This window comes from Palaemon carinicauda, chromosome 16 (assembly GCF_036898095.1).
Source record: "Palaemon carinicauda isolate YSFRI2023 chromosome 16, ASM3689809v2, whole genome shotgun sequence".
Lineage (NCBI taxonomy): Eukaryota > Metazoa > Arthropoda > Malacostraca > Decapoda > Palaemonidae > Palaemon > Palaemon carinicauda.
This window is the reverse complement of record NC_090740.1, coordinates 971,942-989,971: the sequence shown is the minus strand read 5'-3', so window position 1 is coordinate 989,971 and position 18,030 is coordinate 971,942. Positions and strand designations below refer to the sequence as shown.

General features: G+C 33.7%; 1 protein-coding gene across 2 annotated transcripts in view; it reads left to right on the top strand.

Moving 5' to 3' along the window:
• Nucleotides 1–5,559: 5,559 nt before the first annotated feature.
• The window catches only part of Nrx-IV (neurexin-4), an 85,729-nt gene continuing 73,258 nt past the window's right edge, over nucleotides 5,560–18,030 (top strand). The window contains exons 1-3 of one of the 2 annotated variants that reach the window (XM_068389499.1): nucleotides 5,560–5,690; nucleotides 6,811–6,900; nucleotides 17,271–17,467. In XM_068389499.1, coding sequence (XP_068245600.1) covers nucleotides 5,627–5,690; nucleotides 6,811–6,900; nucleotides 17,271–17,467 — 351 coding nt within the window. In that variant the 5' untranslated portion in view covers nucleotides 5,560–5,626. The remainder of the gene's footprint in view (nucleotides 5,691–6,810; nucleotides 6,901–17,270; nucleotides 17,468–18,030) is intronic. The other variant, XM_068389500.1, reaches the window with a different exon arrangement.

The window sequence follows — 18,030 nt, the reverse complement described above, 5'->3', positions numbered from 1 at the left end:
CATCTGAGCCTCGTCAATCATACATTCTTTCATAGTTTGTTGTTGTTAAAAGGCTTTCGTTAGTTTTTCATCATATAACTCCTAAGCTCTAATATACGTAAGTAAAGTGCATTTCTTTTGAAAACTAAAATCGAAAGCCAATTTTTATTATTAAAAAAATATTCTTAGTGAACGCTGCCTTTTTTTTTTACAAGGATAAAACCGTTTCGTATTTAAACTTAACTATGGTGGCTCCTTACACCATTGGCCAAGTAGTTAGGTCAAACGTTCTCATACCAGGCAGCGGCACTGACAGACAGACGAGTCCTGTTTTGCTTGACCTCTCGAACATTAGTCCTATCGTTGCTTCAGTTCGAATTCCCTTGGCTCTGCAAAGACTACGTTTTAGACCGTACCTCTCTCGGCCAACAACACAGGCTGATCAACCCATCAAAAGAAACAGGAGTCTCCATGTGCCCATACGACATCTTCGAACAGTGTACCTAAAGTAATTTCGACTAATGCAGGAACTGAAACAAATGCTAAACGCAAGAGACCGGTATCTGATAGCTGTGATGAAGAATTGCACAAGCCCTCTAGCTGTCTTCCAGCGAAACGTAAAAGAAGAGAAGAATATGGTACTATCCAAGCCCCAAGGCAAGTAAATAGTGCCGTTACTCACAATCTCTATCATCCTAAACAAATATTTTTAGTTCAGACTACACAAGCACAACAACCACTAGTTCAACAAGCGCAGATGGCAAGGGTTCCTGTATCCATAATATGTTCAACAAGTAACGGTGTGAATAGTGGTTCGGCGAAACATGTGCCCATCATGGTGTATACGGGAAGCTCACAGAGGGCTAATGTTACGAATCTGCAAACTGGAAGCCCACAGAATGCCTGTGCTAGGAGTCTACAGAATGTTAATAGAACATTGTCTCAAGATCAACAGAATAAGACACCACAACCAGTGTCTATGTTCTCAGGGGTTGCCTGTGCTAAGAATCTGCAGAGTGTTAATAGAACATTGCCTCAAGATCAACAGAATAAGACCACACAACCCGTGTCTATCTTCTCAGGGGTTGCCTGTGAAAGGAATCTGCAGAATGTTAAAAAAACATTGCCTCAAGATCAACAGAATAAGACCAAACAACCCGTGTCTTTCCACTCAGGGAAATCAAAATCTTCTCTCGTGCAAATGGCCCAGGAAATCAGTGAGTTGAAGAGGAAAAATATGTATCTGCAACAGCGTCTGAAAACATTTCAAAACATTTTTAAGAGCAAGGAGAGGCTTCAGTCCATTGCAAATTGCCTGGCATAGACTTTGTGATGTGCGTGAGACCCTCGTATAGTATTTATTTTAAATGTCTCTTTGATATATATTAGACTATTTGCTTTCATTCTAACAAGAGCCTTGCCTTATTTAGAAAAAAAAATAGTCCTTTAATATAGCTTTTTTTAATGTCTCTACATTATAATAATCTATTTGCTTTTATTGTAACAGGAGTCCTATATATAAAAATGGACTCGTGAATGATTAGTAATGTGATAACTTGAATAGTTTTTATATCAAATATTTCTATGATATATAATAGACTAATTGCTTTAATTCTAACAAGACTCTTGTCTTATATAAAAGATAGTCCTTAAATATAGTTTCCTAATGTTTCTACAGAATAATAATCTATTTGCTTTTAATGTATCAGGAGTCCTGTATACTGTATATATATATATATAATATATATATATATATATATATATATATATATATTATCTATATATATATATATTATATATATATTATATATATATATATATATATATAATATATATATATATATATATATATATATATAAGGACTCCTGAATGATAAATAACACGATTAATGATCATTCGATTTTTTCTCCATTGTCTAACTGTATAAAGGCCAACACGTTGAAATAATTCTAAAATATGTATATCTTTCTATTTTCTATATAGTTTATTCAGTCATTGTCAAATACTGTAGTTAACTGTTGCTTCAAAGGAGTGTTTTTGCATAGGATAAACTATTAAATATGTGATAGATAACAGATAATGTGTTTTTTTATGACTATCCTTTCGAAAATTAAACTTTTTACAACCATGCACGTCCTATGGGGAAACAGAAATAAAAACTATCTGACTTTGTTTACTTTTAGAAATGTATCTTGGAGTTTATTTTATTAAAGACTATCGTACCTGAGAAATAAAACTCTCTGACTTGTCAATTTATCCACAATAAGTATTCTACGAAATATATATTCTTCTACATGAAAAAAAATTACTAAGTGAGAATAATGGTTATATCTGACTTTCAGTAGAAAGGTCCAAGCTTTAAATTAAATGAAAGCCTTGCATTTCTTTATAAGTAGAAACTGATTCATAAAAATACAGAACAAGTTTATACTTAGAGGAAAATTTTATATTTTTTTCCATTATCTTTACCTTATATTTGTAATTTAACAAAACGATTGTAACCAAACCAAGCACATCATTATGAAGGTGTAGCATATACTTTCTGTTTCCTGGTCCTTTCACACAAGGACCTGCAAGATCTCCTAGCACACGAGGGAGTCCTGTGACCTACAGGACCTGCAGGATATATTTATCGTATACATTCTTAGGTATTTAGAGTATCACACGTCGTATTCCGTGTAAAATGTTAAATCCACAGCATTGAAGCATTTGAAAAACAATAGTCTAGTTTTTTTCTCGAAAGCCTTAATATCTTCAGTCTTGTGTAGGCTATATCAGTGGGAGTTTGCGTTATAGTCTGTAGGCTACAATGACAGTGTTTAGAACCAATTGTCTGAAAGTATCAAAAAATAGCATAAAAACTTATAACCAAGATAAAAAAAATACTTCTCTGTACTGTATATTTGCCATATGCTGTACTCACAAGACTTCCTCTTGTATGTTTTGTAATTTTACAAATTTTATCATGAAATAGGAAGAAAAATCCAATGCAACTGTCTGTAAAGAAAATAATTCAAGACAAACGCTCCCATATATATCTTACTAATAAAATGACAAAACCCTAAGAAACTATACGGTTTCAGTTACGTTAATAATAATAATAATAATAATAATAATAATAATAATAATAATAATAATAATAATAATAATAATAATAATATTTCTGTATTTCTGTCACCACCCATTCTACAGAGGAAAAGCTATGTAGGAAAACTATAATCTTTAGGACCTTGGCTTTGACATGCAAGTCTTTATGGAATACTTTCCAACAAAATAAATGATATACAATACAGTAACATTATTCAGGATAACCATATATAGCTCACACAAATAGTCAGTTAGATATATTCTTGCAAAAGCTATAATATTTGGAAATAATTTCTTATTTCTCTTTACATCCGTCTTATATTATACCAATTGTTCTAAACTAATTAATTCTTACGTGTGTTCCAACTTCCATGGTGTAAGGGTCAACACCCAAGATTTTAAGGTGGAAAGATGTGATTGCACAACTCCAAAATGGAATATACTTAATGATATATAAACAATTAAGAAGGGTATAACTTTAAGAAAAATGTGTTCTTTATATAAAGTACAAATATGTCAGGCATATTGAATAACTAAAGTAAAATTACAGTTTTATTCACACAACGCACTATGAGTCATTACTTGCTAAACTTGAAGAGAATGTAAACCCGATTTTAATTTGGCTGAAATTCTTTGTAACAGATGAATATGAGACTGATATGACTTTTAAAAGATATTTAGATCTTATGAAATTTGCAAAATGGACATATTCTATCTAGGAATGTTATTTATATGCATGTAATCATGCTAAAAGAATAATGTTTTAAGGAAGTATGACGTCACATGTTTGCAGGGTTGCCAGATTATTTCAACTGGATTATCGTACATGAGCCTTTACAATTGTCGTTTTTTCAACCAAAATTATCGTACACAGTTTCAATAAAATTATTAGGGAGTTACATGATTGACTTATTTCAAAATATTTTAGTATAATTGTTTAATTAAACACACACACATACATTGTATGTACCTAAGGTATGTATCGTAAATCGTACCGGACTCAAAATAATCGTACATGTACGATAATTATTGTACGAATGGCAACCCTGCATGTTTGGCTTGTTTGTAACGCTAATGTTCTACGACCCTAAACATTGAAACTTTAAATTTTAGGTAGTGTCTCTAATTTTCTTGGAAATATAGTTTCATAATTTATTGTAATAAGAGTATTTTTACGTTATATATATATTTGTTTTTATGAATTTTATAATTTATAGTATTAAAACATCTTTATGTTGTATATATTTGTTTTTATGGATGTAAATTAAATTAATCAGCTTTGATTGCTAGAAAGGGGGTAATTTTTCTATGAAGATTACAATTGAAATCTTACAGATTTCATTTAACTGATTATTGTTATGAAAATATATTTTCTAGGAAATATAATTTCATAATTTATTGTAATAAGAGTATTTTTACGTTATATATATTTGTGTTTATGGATGTAAATGAAATTTAATCAGGTTTGATTGCTAAAAAGTGGGTATTTTTCCTATGAAGATTACAGATAATTTCAAAGCTTTCATTTAACTAATCAATTTTATGGAAATAGAATAGATGTTTATGAAGTAATAGGAATGTTGTGCAATTTTACAATATATATTAGTTTTTATGGATATAAATGAAATTTAATCAGCTTTGATTGCTAGAAAGTGGTATTTTTTCTATGAAGATTACAATTGATATCTTACAGATTTCATTTAACTGATTATTGTTATGAAAATATAATATATGTTAATTAAATAATTATATTTCTTGGAAATATAGTTTCATAATTTAGTGTGATAAGAGTATTTTTACGTTATATATATTTGTTTTTATGGATGTAAATGAAATTTAATCAGGTTTTATTGCTAGAAAGTGGGTATTTTTCCTATGAAAATTACAGATAATTTTCAAAGCTTTCATTTAACTAATTACTTTTATGAAAATAGAATAGATGTTTATGAAGTAATAGGAATGTTGTGCAATTTTACAATATATATTAGTTTTTATGGATGTAAATGAAATTTAATCAGCTTTAATTGTTAGAAATGGGTATTTTTTCTATGAAGATTACAATTGATATCTTACAGATTTCATTTAACTGATTATTGTTATGAAAATATAATATCTGTTAATGATATAATTATAATATTGTGCAATTTTACAATGAATTATATACTACGATTATATCTAAAGGCAATAAATTGGAGACATTACTTAAAACATAATTTCATAACCATAGTAGGTGGCCACAAAACCGTCACCTCAGCAGGGGTGCCATTCGTACGATAATTACCATACATGTACGATTATTTTAGGTCCAGTACGATGTACGATACATACCTTAGGTATATACATATGTGTTTAATTAAACAATTATACTAAAATATTTTGAAATAAGTCAATTATGTAACTCTCTAATAATTATATTGAAACTGTGTACGATAATATTGGTTGAAAAACGACAATTTAAGGCTCATGTACGATAATCCAGTCGAATAATCTGGCAACCCTGCACCTCAGACTGTATGTCGTTGATGTTTTGCCCGTGAACTCACCAATGAAGTGTTGAAAATGATTTATCGCAAATACTTATATCTCTCGTGGATTTTAATCATTCCGCAATGTTGTTCGGCAGGTTAGTCCCTTACAGACATTCTTGCGTTGTTAATTATGTTTTAAGTTGTCGCAATTTGATAATATAGGTATTTGCATTTTAGGAAGTTGGCCCACACCCCACCCATTCACAAACAATCTTAAGTTGTGAAACGAAGTTGTGAAACGAGTTGTGTCACCATGGGTTCGTAGTAGGTGGGTAGTGCCGGCTGTACATCTCAAACGGAACACTGTAGGCATTATATTTCTCAACTGGATTCACTCCTGATAAGATAACTCATAATTTATGAATCGTAAAATTAGCTTCATATCAATTGCAGGTCAAACCAAGATAAACAACAACATCAACAGCAACTCCATAAAGAATATTGCTTTGATAAGTTTAATTAATTTTATGCCTCTCCCAATGAACTACGTTCACTCCCTCTTCTTGCCTAATTACTCTCTCTCTCTCTCTCTCTCTCTCTCTCTCTGTAATTGCCAATATGTAACTTTGTTTGACGTCTTTGGGCATAATAAATTTATTGAATAAATAATCTCTCTCTCTCTCTCTCTCTCTCTCTCTCTCTCTCTAATTGCCAATATGTAACTTTGTTTGACGTCTTTGGGCGTAATAAATTTATTATATAAATAATTCTCTCTCTCTCTCTCTCTCTCTCTCTCTCTCTCTCTGTAATTGCCAATATGTAACTTTGTTTGACGTCTTTGGGCGTAATAAATTTATTAAATAAATAATTCTCTCTCTCTCTCTCTCTCTCTCTCTCTCTCTCTCTCTGTAATTGCCAATATGTAACTTTGTTTGACATCTTTGGGCGTAATAAATTTATTATATAAATAATTCTCTCTCTCTCTCTCTCTCTCTCTCTCTCTCTGTAATTGCCTATATGTAACTTTGTTTGACGTCTTTGGGTGTAATAAATTTATTAAATAAATAATTCTCTCTCTCTCTCTCTCTCTCTCTCTCTCTCTCTGTAATTGCCAATATGTAACTTTGTTTGACGTCTTTGGGCGTAATAAATTTATTAAATAAATAACTCTCTCTCTCTCTCTCTCTCTCTCTCTCTCTCTCTCTCTCTTCTCACTCATTCCAGCCTACTGCTTAATTCTGCCCTTTATTTATGATTTTACTTTTTTTTTCTCAGAATATTGTGAGAATCCCCTGGTGGAATACTCTACACTGACAGCCTCTTCTGAGCTAGTTACTCGGGAAGCAGACAAAGCTATATTATACGGTAAGTTAAAAAAGCTTTTCTATCTTGATTTGGAATTTTGACATTTTATAGTTTAGAATTGTGTTCTGTAATGGGAATTATGTATGTAAATGCTTAAAATAAACTTCCTGGTATCTATGAAGCATTTTGCTGTGTATTTTACTTTTTAATTAATAAACACTTCATTTAAGTTTACATGATTTAATTAGAACAATGGCATAAGAAGATGCTAAAGGTTACTTTAATCCGTGTACAGCATTCGTAAATTGTCATCGTTGTCACTAATTGCTATGATTGTGGCATTAATTGATATAAATGCGTGTGCGGACAGGATGCCGAATGCACTTTTGCCGACAGACAAGATGCCGAATCCAAGATGTCGAAAAGATACAATGCCGAAAGGACATGAAATCGAACGGTCATAAAACCGAATAGTTAGAAATTAATGACAGAAAGAAATTTTGAAAATATAAATAAAACCAAGTCACCCATACAGTTTGACATTGGAGTTCATTAACCCTTTTACCCCCAAAGAACGTACTGGTACGTTTCACAAAAGCCATACCTTTATCCCCATGGACGTACCGGTACGTCCTTGTAAAAAAAATGCTAGAATTTTTTTTTTTTTTTTCATATTTTGATAATTTATTGAGAAAATTCAGGCATTTTCCAAGAGAATGAGACCAACCTGACCTCTCTATGACAAAAATTAAGGCTGTTAGAGCAATTTAAAAAAAATATACTGCAAAATGTGCTGGGGAAAAAAATAACTCCCGGGGGTTAAGGGTTGGAAATTTCGAAATAGCCTGGGGGTAAAAGGGTTAACATTTTTTCGACAGAGAAGAATTTAAAATTATTATCGAGAAAACAGACATGATTTGCCGATGGCACCTTCGACTCTGCTCCTCTCAGGAAACAGCTCTATACAATACATGCAATTATTTCGGAGACCAAAACCCTGCCATTAGTGTATTGCATAACAAGTAAAAAAAGATGAAAATTCATATGACGAAATCTTTATACTGTATTTTTTTAAATACAAAGGGATTCCCGAGCCCGATTCAATAATTGTAGACTTCGAGCGAGCGACAAAAAACAGTATTAAAAAAAAAGATTCCAAATACATCGATAAGAGGATGTTTCTTTCACTTTGGACAATGTTTATGGCACAATATTCAGCCTTATGGATTATGATAATGGTATCTCGAACCCATCTATGCTCATTTCATTAACCCTTTTACCCCCAAAGGACGTACTGGTACGTTTCACAAAACCCATCCCTTTACCCCCATGGACGTACCGGTACGTCCTTGCAAAAAAATGGTATAAATTTTTTTTGCATATTTTTGATAATTTTTTGAAAAAATTCAGGCATTTTCCAAGAGAATGAGACCAACCTGACCTCTCTCTGACAAAAATTAAGGCTGTTAGAGCAATTTAAAAAAAATATACTTCAAAATGTGCTGGGAAAAAAATAACCCCCTGGCGGTTAAGGGTTGGAAATTTCCAAAGAGCCTGGTGGTAAAAGGGTTAAGGGTTGGAAATTTCCAAAGAGCCTGGGGGTAAAAGGGTTAAGCAGTTATCAGCTCTTGCCTTTGTTCCACCTACAGATGTGCATGAGATGTTTGACCAGTTAACTAGTTCGATAACTGCTAAAACTGAAGACTTGTTAAATGATTTTTTAGTGTATTATGAAAGTACCTGTTTAGGAATTACGCAGAGAGGACGTCGAAGGAGACCAATTTTTGATGTGGATGTATGGTCTGTGTACAATAGAGTTCAAGATAATTTACCGAGGACCAATAATTCCCTGGAAGGATGGCATCAAGCATTTGAAAGAACACTCAATGTAACCCATCCAACAGTTTCAAAGCTACTAAAAGTTATTCAAAATGAGCAGGCAGCCAATGATGCTATAAGCCCAGGGGCTCCAATAGGGAAAAATAGCCCAGTGAGGAAAGGAAAAAAGGAAATAAATGAAGAGAACAATAAATTGGAATTGACATTTCAAAGCCTAACAAGAAATACAACACCATGAATGATCGCATAAAAGCTATTTGCAATTCTTATGATAAAGAAGGCTTAGAGTTTTTACGAGCTATAGCTCATGACTTTTAATCTTTTATCTTTTTTATCTTTTACCTCACAACTTGTAATATTTTTATGTACATTTTTTACTTAATTTTTTTTACATAATTTTACATAAATTTTTGCATTCAATTTTATATAATTTTCACAATATATTTTTTGAAATAAATAAAAAGTTTGTTTATTTTTTGAGTTCTTAATGCTTTTGACCTTTGCTAACTTTAAGTAATAAATATTGAATCAGTATTTAGTACTAATTCAAGTGACCAAAGAGTCAAAATTAAGTATTAAATGTTCACTATCTTTTTCTTTATTTTTTAACCATTCGGCTTTATGAGCGTTCGGTTCCATGACTGTTCGGTTTCATGTCCTTTCGGCTTTGTGCCTTTTCGGCATCTTGTCTGTCGGCAATAGTGCATTCGGCATCCCGTCCTAGTACCTATAAATGCTATTAATAAATCTAATGTTTTAAACATAAGACTTACCCGGTAGCTATATATATAACTACCGGGTAAGTGTGTTCAAAAATTTATTTTATAATGAAAATAACATTTTTGTTTTAATTGAATGGGGAGTTTGCACCCAAACATTACTTAGATTTGGTAAACCCTGTATTTTGAGATTTTGTAATATGTGAATTGTTTGAAATACGCATTTAAAGTTTTTTTTTGAGACATTAGTGCATATACAATGTTTATGTTTGTTCTGTATTTATAGTAACTTTATATCTACGAGGTGGAGGTAGTCACGCAATGGCTCGTATTTTTTAGTAACATAATACTTTGGTGATAAGGTTCTCTCTTTTTTCACATACTGTACTGTATATCTACTCTGCTTCAGTATATAAACTTTGGTGTTATCTAGATTGGAATGTTAACTTTGTTACTAAGGTTGTAGTATATCCAGACACTAAAGTCTTAGATATTTTCTGTTTTGCCATAAAATTTGAGGATGTCTCTTGTGTGTGCTTTGCCATAGATAAGGTAAACTATGTTGTAGAATATTTTGTATGCCACCGTTTGTGGTAACAAGTTTCTATTTTCTTGTAGGTCTCAAAGCGTGAAGCAAGCAGGGAGGCATCCTCAGTTTTATTGCGTCTGACAAAGCTTAAGTAGGCTGTTTTCAGGGAAGACATAGTACAGCACAATTTGACATACCTGCTCCCGCCACTGTAAGGATACTTATCAATTAATTCATAAGCAAAATGGAGAGTGTACGCTGGGCATTCAATACGAGGTTGTGGTCTCCTAACAAGCGAGATTGGATGACAGCGTTATCCTACATCCAACCTGAAGAGAAGGAGCGTATTGGGAAGTTTGTTTTTAAAAAAGATGCTAAGTCCTCTATGGCAGGCAGGCTCATGCTTAGGAAATTAGCCTCAGAAAAGATGGGCGTGTCTTGGTCTTGCGCAAAATTCGATAGAACGGAGAAGGGTCGTCCGTTTCTTGTAACGCCCTTGCCAGATGCTCTAAAGGGCTTGGATTTTAATGTATCCCATCAGGGAGATTGGGCAGTTCTTGCGGCAGAAGATGGCTATAAAGTAGGTGTTGATATAATGAAGATTGAGTATATTGGTGGCAAAACAGTAGAGGAATTTTTTCATACAATGAGAAGACAGTTTACGCCAGAAGAATGGGCACAGATTCGTAGGTTTCCGTCCGAAAAGGATCAGTTAGGATCTTTTTATCGTCACTGGTGTCTAAAGGAAGGGGTAGTAAAAGCCCTTGGTGTAGGAATCGGATTTGACCTGCAACGCGTGTGCTTTCAGCTGCGTACCCAAAAGCTCGAAATGAATGTGATAACAACGGATACAACTGTTAAGATTGATGGGAAAGATGATTCTCAGTGGCACTTCGAAGAGACAATGCTAGATCCCCTTCATTCTGTAGCAGTGGCACTGCATGATGGTGGTCTGAAGAAAGAGAGAATAAGTAAAGTCAGTTATTCAAAGTTGTGTTTTGATGACTTCCTGATAAGTGGAGAGCCTTTGACTGCTCCCGATGAAATATCTGGTGAAATGTTCATTCAGAAAGATGAGACGCCTTGGCAGTGATCGTGTTCCATACTGGAAAGGTGTGACAATAGGGAGTGATGGCTGTAGCTAAAACGTATGAAGTTCATGTAAAGTCTTTCATTTTGACGACAGTGACTTTCTGATAAGTGGAGAGCCTTTGACTGCTCCCGATGAATTATCTGGTGAAATGTTCGTGCAGAAGGAAGAGACGCCTTGGCAGTGATCGTGTTCCATGCTGAAAAGGTGTGACAATAGGGAGTGATGGCTGTAGCTAAAACATATGAAGTTCATGTAAAGTCTTTCATTTTGACGACAGTGACTTTCTGATAAGTGGAGAGCCTTTGACTGCTCCCGATGAAATATCTGGTGAAATGTTCATGCAGAAGGAAGAGACGCCTTGGCAGTGATCGTGTTCCATACTGAAAAGGTGTGACAATAGGGAGTGATGGCTGTAGCTAAAACGTATGAAGTTCATGTAAAGTCTTTCATTTTGACGACAGTAACATTAACTTCTGAATAGGAAAATAAATATGGAACCATGTTGGACCAAGAAGTGTTTAAAAAGTATCTGTACTGCTTTTATAATTTGAATTGATTATTCACTTTCGTAATATTTAGGTATTTAACAACAACATTGAAGAAAAATTTATACTTGAATGAAAATAAGTTTCTAAAATGAGATTAATACATGAGCTGACATTTGACAGCACCTTTTTTGTCATCGATAGCAGCATGATATATCTTTTTCATTAGACCTGTACTGCATTTAAGTTTCCGATTCCAAACGGTTTCGAGCATTGAGAATTAAAGTATTCTTATAAAGTCATGGCCAATTTTTGAGAATTGATTTCTTCAGAACTGGTGACCAACTGTAAACAATACTGTACTGTACTATACTGTAGTTCAACTATGTGCATCTGTTGCTCCAAATAGTTGGTGCCTCGAAAAAATACAGAAATAGTGATTTGGTTCACGTTTCAATGACTAACATTATATCTTATAAAAGAATTGGATATATGGTATTGAAACATCCTATGGTGGAGATTAGATTTGCTAATACTGTAAAAAAAATTTCCCAGAGGTTTTTGATTGTTTTATTTTTGTTGAAGTTTTTACTGTTTGATGAATATATCAATAAAATAGCAATGAGTGATTAATGAGTCTTAACAGAAGTACGCTTTCCTTGAAAGGTCTCTGTTCGTGTTTTTAAATTCAGAATTTCCTTTTTGAAGGATGTTGGAATAAGCTTGTTTAGGGAATTTAGTTATAATTTGGGTTTAGTTTGTAGATTAGATTTACTTTACATTAATAATTACTATTCGCTACGGCAATTATCATGAAATATGGGATCGAATGTACTGTATATGCAATGTTGTACATTTCTGTAATAGGTTTATAAAGAGCAACATTTTTACGGTATATTGAAAAGTATTGTATGTCGATAAGAAAGGGACTCTTGTATAGGTAAAAGTCGTCTTTGAAGTATAAGATAATCTAAAGAATAATCTAAAGAAATCTATTATCTTTAATCAAAGTGTACAAGGAACATGGACTCTGATACGGAATTCCTCGAGCCTTTATTTGGTACGGAATTCCTCGAGTCTTTATTTGGTACGGAATTCCTCGAGTCTTATTTGGTACGGAATTCCTCGAGTCTTTATTTGTTACGGAATTCCTCGAGTCTTTATTTGGTACGGAATTCCTCTAGTCTTTATTTGTTACGGAATTCCTCGAGTCTTTATTTGGTACGGAATTCCTCGAGTCTTTATTTGGTACGGAATTCCTCGAGTCTTTATTTATTACCTTTGGTAAGAATTTTGTTAAATACATTACTTTGCATATTAAATATGTAATCTTCCTTAGCACGAAGATTACAATGTATAGTCCACATAAGGAAAATTGAAAGATAATATGTATATGTAAAGATGCTCTACAGTTTCGTCCGCTACTGGACCTCTTCTTAGAGTGTTAATTACGAAAATATTAAACGCTCTAAGAAGAAGTCTAGCGGCGGACGAAACTGTAGAGAATTTCTACATATACACATTATCTTTCAATTTTCATGCTGTGGACTACCGTACAATACTTAGCATATATACTGTACAGCTTGAATGGTGTATAAGTAAACACAATGTAATACAGTATTGTTGCGCTTGTCGAGTTTTATTTAGTAAACCCTTAAAGGTATTCTTTGTATGTCACCCACAGTGTACTATTATCTTAGCTGGTTGCTAACTTGAATAGAATGCAAAACAAAAACTATCATCCAGGATTATTCATCGTTCGCACCTCCAAGTGATTAAAAGAGATGGGTTGTTGCGAAATCCTCTCAACTCAAAGAAACAAATATTCTAATTTTATGTACTGTACTGTACTTGATTTTATAGGTATGACAGTAATTTTTAAATTTAAAACTATGATCAACTTGATTGGAATTTTCCTTATGAACTATACATACATACACATACATATACCAAGGCACTTCCCCCATTTTTGGGGGGTAGCCGACAACAAATGAAACAAAATAAAAAAAGGGGACCTCTACTCTCTATGTTCCTCCCAGCCTAACAAGGGACTCAACTGAGTTCAGCTGGGAGGAACGTAGAGAGTAGAGGTCCCCTTTTTTGTTTTTGTTTCATTTGTTGATGTCGGCTATGAACTATAGCTTTGGTAAAATCATTGTATTTATTTTTTGCAAATAGGAATACAGTACCATGTTAGGGGTATGTAGTATTTTTCATGAAATTTGACACCTGTGTATAATAAGAAGCAAAAATTTATCGAGGTACAGTTGCCCAAAATTTTAAGAAAAGTGTTTATAAACAAAAACTAAATGTGGATGTTCCCTGCATATTTTATGGTGGTGTGTGTCAATTTGTGCTGTAGTTTGAGGTTTGTGGTCTATTATAGATTCTATACTTATTGCATGGTGGTCATTTTCTATTGAGGAAAGCGCTTAGATCTCTAGTCTATGGACAGCTTTTTACGGGTAAGTGGTTGCGGTGTTTTGCTATTTTGCATGAGTAGTTGCAAAAAAGGGGATGTTAAAAATCCTTGATTTTCATGCCAGTTTGTTGAGTGTGTTTTTTGTAATTATATTTTCATGCAATATAACATCTGCTTAATGTGACATAAAAACATTATTTACCTGGAATTGATTACTGTATTTCAAGGCCGGCCTGTAATTTACGGCCTATTTATTCGATGAAGGAAAATCTGAAGTACTGTGCAATCAAAAACAAAAGAGATGATTTTTGCCATGTCGTAATAAAGAGGTTCTGGTGAAGTGAACAGGCGAGTAAACGGCTCACCCTCTGACCAATTTTATTCTCCATTATTCCCAAAGTTTAAGTTTGTGAACAGAAAAGAATCGTACCTAAAGTGAGTGGGACTGTTGAGAAGGTCCAAGAGTTTAAAGATGATTTTTGTTCTGATGAGGTCACTTGCTAAACATCACATATCCATGGATGAAGGGAAGGGGATACTATAGGAAAATAACCTAGGTCTTGCTAAACGTAAATACTGTACCTAATAAAACCAAACTGTTTAAAATCATATCTTACTTTTGATTCAATTTTGGTTATTAATATTATTATTACTAACTAAACTACAACCCTAGTTGGAAAAGCAAGAGGCTATAAGCCCAAGGGCTCCAACAGGGAAAAATAGCCCAGTGAGGAAAGGAAATAAACGATATGTATATATGGTCAGTCTTTAGGGCATTGTCACTGGCTCTTGCCTCTGCCATTCATGACCACACCTTTAAACCAACCAATTCGTGGAATTCTAATAGTTTGGCTTAGAAAGAGGTCTTAAACCAATACCTAAAGTCATTTAAGACAGTATCTAACATCACCTGATATAAAATAGTACAGTCTTGTACTCAAGACTTTTTAAACTAAAATCAGTTCCTCATATCTGTCCAGTAAGCCTATAAAGAAATCATTAATAAGTGATCTACTGTTTCAAGTGATACAGTATTATTAGGAGCTGGGACTTTCAAATCTTGTAGGTTTCATCCAATTGATTATGATCATCAAAATTAAAATTCTTCAAGAGATAGACATTGCATTTATAGAAAAAACGTCTTGTCGGTTTCAATACACCGCAAAACATGTTTCTCACCAACCTTCTAATCTGTTTAAATCTCTTAACCCTTTTACCCCCAAAGGACGTACTGGTACGTTTCACAAAAGCCATCCTTTGCCCCCATGGACGTACCGGTACGTCCTTGCAAAAAAATGCTATAAAATTTTTTTTTTCATATTTTGATAATTTTTTGAGAAAATTCAGGCATTTTCCAAGAGAATGAGCCCAACCTGACCTCTCTATGACAAAAATTAATGCTGTTAGAGCAATTTAAAAAAAATATACTGCAAAATGTGCTGGGAAAAAAATAACCCCCTGGGGGTTAAGGGTTGGAAATTTCCAAATAGCCTGGGGGTAAAAGGGTTAAAATACAATTGAAGTTACCTTGATGTCATGTCTTAAAATCTCTTAGATGACCAGAATGAGATACATTCAAGTTGATTCTGTCACACTTTGAGGTAAGCTAGAAAATGTACAAAATGAACGTACAAGGTAGTTCTAACCCACTCTTTTAGTTGAAGCTAAAGATAAAAGAAATGAAGTTTTAATAAGCAAAGACTAGAAAGAGACCTCTTTTTATTATTATTATTATTATTTTGTAATATTATTGATATTACTAGCTAAGCTTCAACCCTATAGTCCATTTCTTTTAGCGATGCATATTTGCACCGACTCGCAGCGATGCCCCTTTAGCTCGGAAAAGTTTCCGTATCGCTGATTGGTTGGACGAGATAATTCCAACCAATCAGCGACCAGGAAACTTTTCCGAGCTAAAGGGGCATCTCTGCGAGTCGGTGCAAATATGCATCGCTAAAAGAAATGGACTATAGTTGGAAAAGTAGGATGCTATAAGCCCAAGGGCTCCAACATGGGAAAATAGACCATCTATAAAAGGAAATAGATAAACTATTAATATGAGAGGTAATAAATAAAAAATATGAAATATCTTATGATTGGTACCAACGTTAAAATAGATTTGTCATGTATTGACTGTGAAGACAGATTAATATCAGCCTGTTCAACATAAAAACATTCATTGGAAGGTTGAATTTCCACCGTTTAAACTGCCTGATTAGGAAGATCATTCCACAATCTGGTCACAGCTGGAATCAAACTTCTAGAGTACTGTGTTGTATTTTCCGACCAGTTTCTTGATGTTCTTTGTAGAAAGGGGGATTTCTTTTGAATTTGTTTTTGAAGTTATACTGCATTATTTGTCCAAAAGTAATTTTACTGTGTTGAGAAACTACTTAAAGCCCAAGGCTTGCTTCACGCGAGCAAAGTTTTTCTGTACATAAATATTTCCGATCGTTAGGAAGCATGTCTTCACACGAGAGAATTTTCCCCGATCGGCCTCATAGTTTCTATAAGCTAGGATCATACTATGTGTAAATACAATAGTGTACAGTATATTAATTTTTTTTTTGTAGATATAACCTCCCTTGCATGTAAATTTTGAACCTTTGCTGATACGCATTTCGAAAGAAAAAAAAATGGAGTCGCTAATTTGAAATTTGTTACTTTGCCTGTTTGCAAGTACTGTATACTTTTGGCTGTTTTGCACAGACTTGACTACTGGATAAGCATTTTAGTAAAAATACTGTTTTGTATAGTAAAAGTTTAACCTATTTTTATGTAAGTCAGTTTATGCTTCTAAACTTTTATTACGGTAATTTCTTTTTGAATGCTACAACTAACGAACTCCCTTTTAGAGCAATAGGCGATAATTGCAATTTTATTGAGTAATGCGCATGTCTGCAATGTGTATATTTTTACCTATTTTTGTTGACAGGTTTTTTTTTTATTAACCCTTTTACCCCCAAAGGACGTACTGGTACGTTTCACAAAAGCCATCCCTTTACCCCCATGGACATAACGGTACGTCCTTGCAAAATAATGCCATAAAAATTAATTTTTTCATATTTTTGAAAATTTTTCGAGAAAATTCAGGCATTTTCCAAGAAAATGAGACCAGCCTGACCTCTCTATGACAAAAATTAAGGCTGTTAGAGCAATTTAAAAAAAAATATACTGCAAAATGTGCTGGGAAAAAAATAACTCCCTGGGGGTTAAGGGTTGGAAAGTTCCAAAGAGTCTGGGGGTAAAAGGGTTAAAAATAAAACTGTAGCATCTGATACAGTCTTTTTTGTGCATGGTTTTGTAGATAATGTCAGTTAGCCTTAGCCTCCTTCCTAAACAGAACCAACTGCATGGACAGCTAAAAATGCTGACTACCTTCAGTATCTTGAAGTTGATATGGGCGACACCATGAATATAACCGCTATCGCCACCCAGGGTCGGAAGGACTCGAACGAGTACGTCACTGCCTACATCCTGGAGTTTGGTCAGGACGGAACTCTGTTCTCCATAGTGAAAGGCTTTGACGGAAGTCAGTGGGTAAGTCAACACTCGTAATGTATGAATAAAGTTTTTAATAAACTGCGTATTGCATTTTGTGGATGTATCGTTAGTTGCTCCGCTAACATCCCCAGCTAAGGAAGGTAAGAACAGGTTGATATCAGCTGCATGATTTGATTTTAGAGCCGATTGTTTTTGGCATCGTTCTGGATGGACTGCTACGACCTATGTCCTTGGAGGTTGCCGTCATGAATGACTTGTTTATTTAAGAAGCTTTTGCATTGTAATCAGGCAGGTTTTGGCTCTTAGGTTTTCCCATCGGTTTCATTGGACACGATGGAAATGCATTTTGGGAAATTGTACGGTTGCACTGTATCTGTTTCATGGTGTGCACAGGATTATCTTACTGATGTCCTAGAAGTTTTTTTCTATTTCAATCGTATGATACAAAAGGATATTTATGGCACTGCTGTTATGGGTATTGCTGTAGTTAGATTACCTTCTATGCAGGGAATGTTTCCTCTCGTATACAGTATTTGTATTTGGATGTTACAGCATGTTGACCTAAGAAATTGTTATGATAACTCCTAAGTTTCCGAACA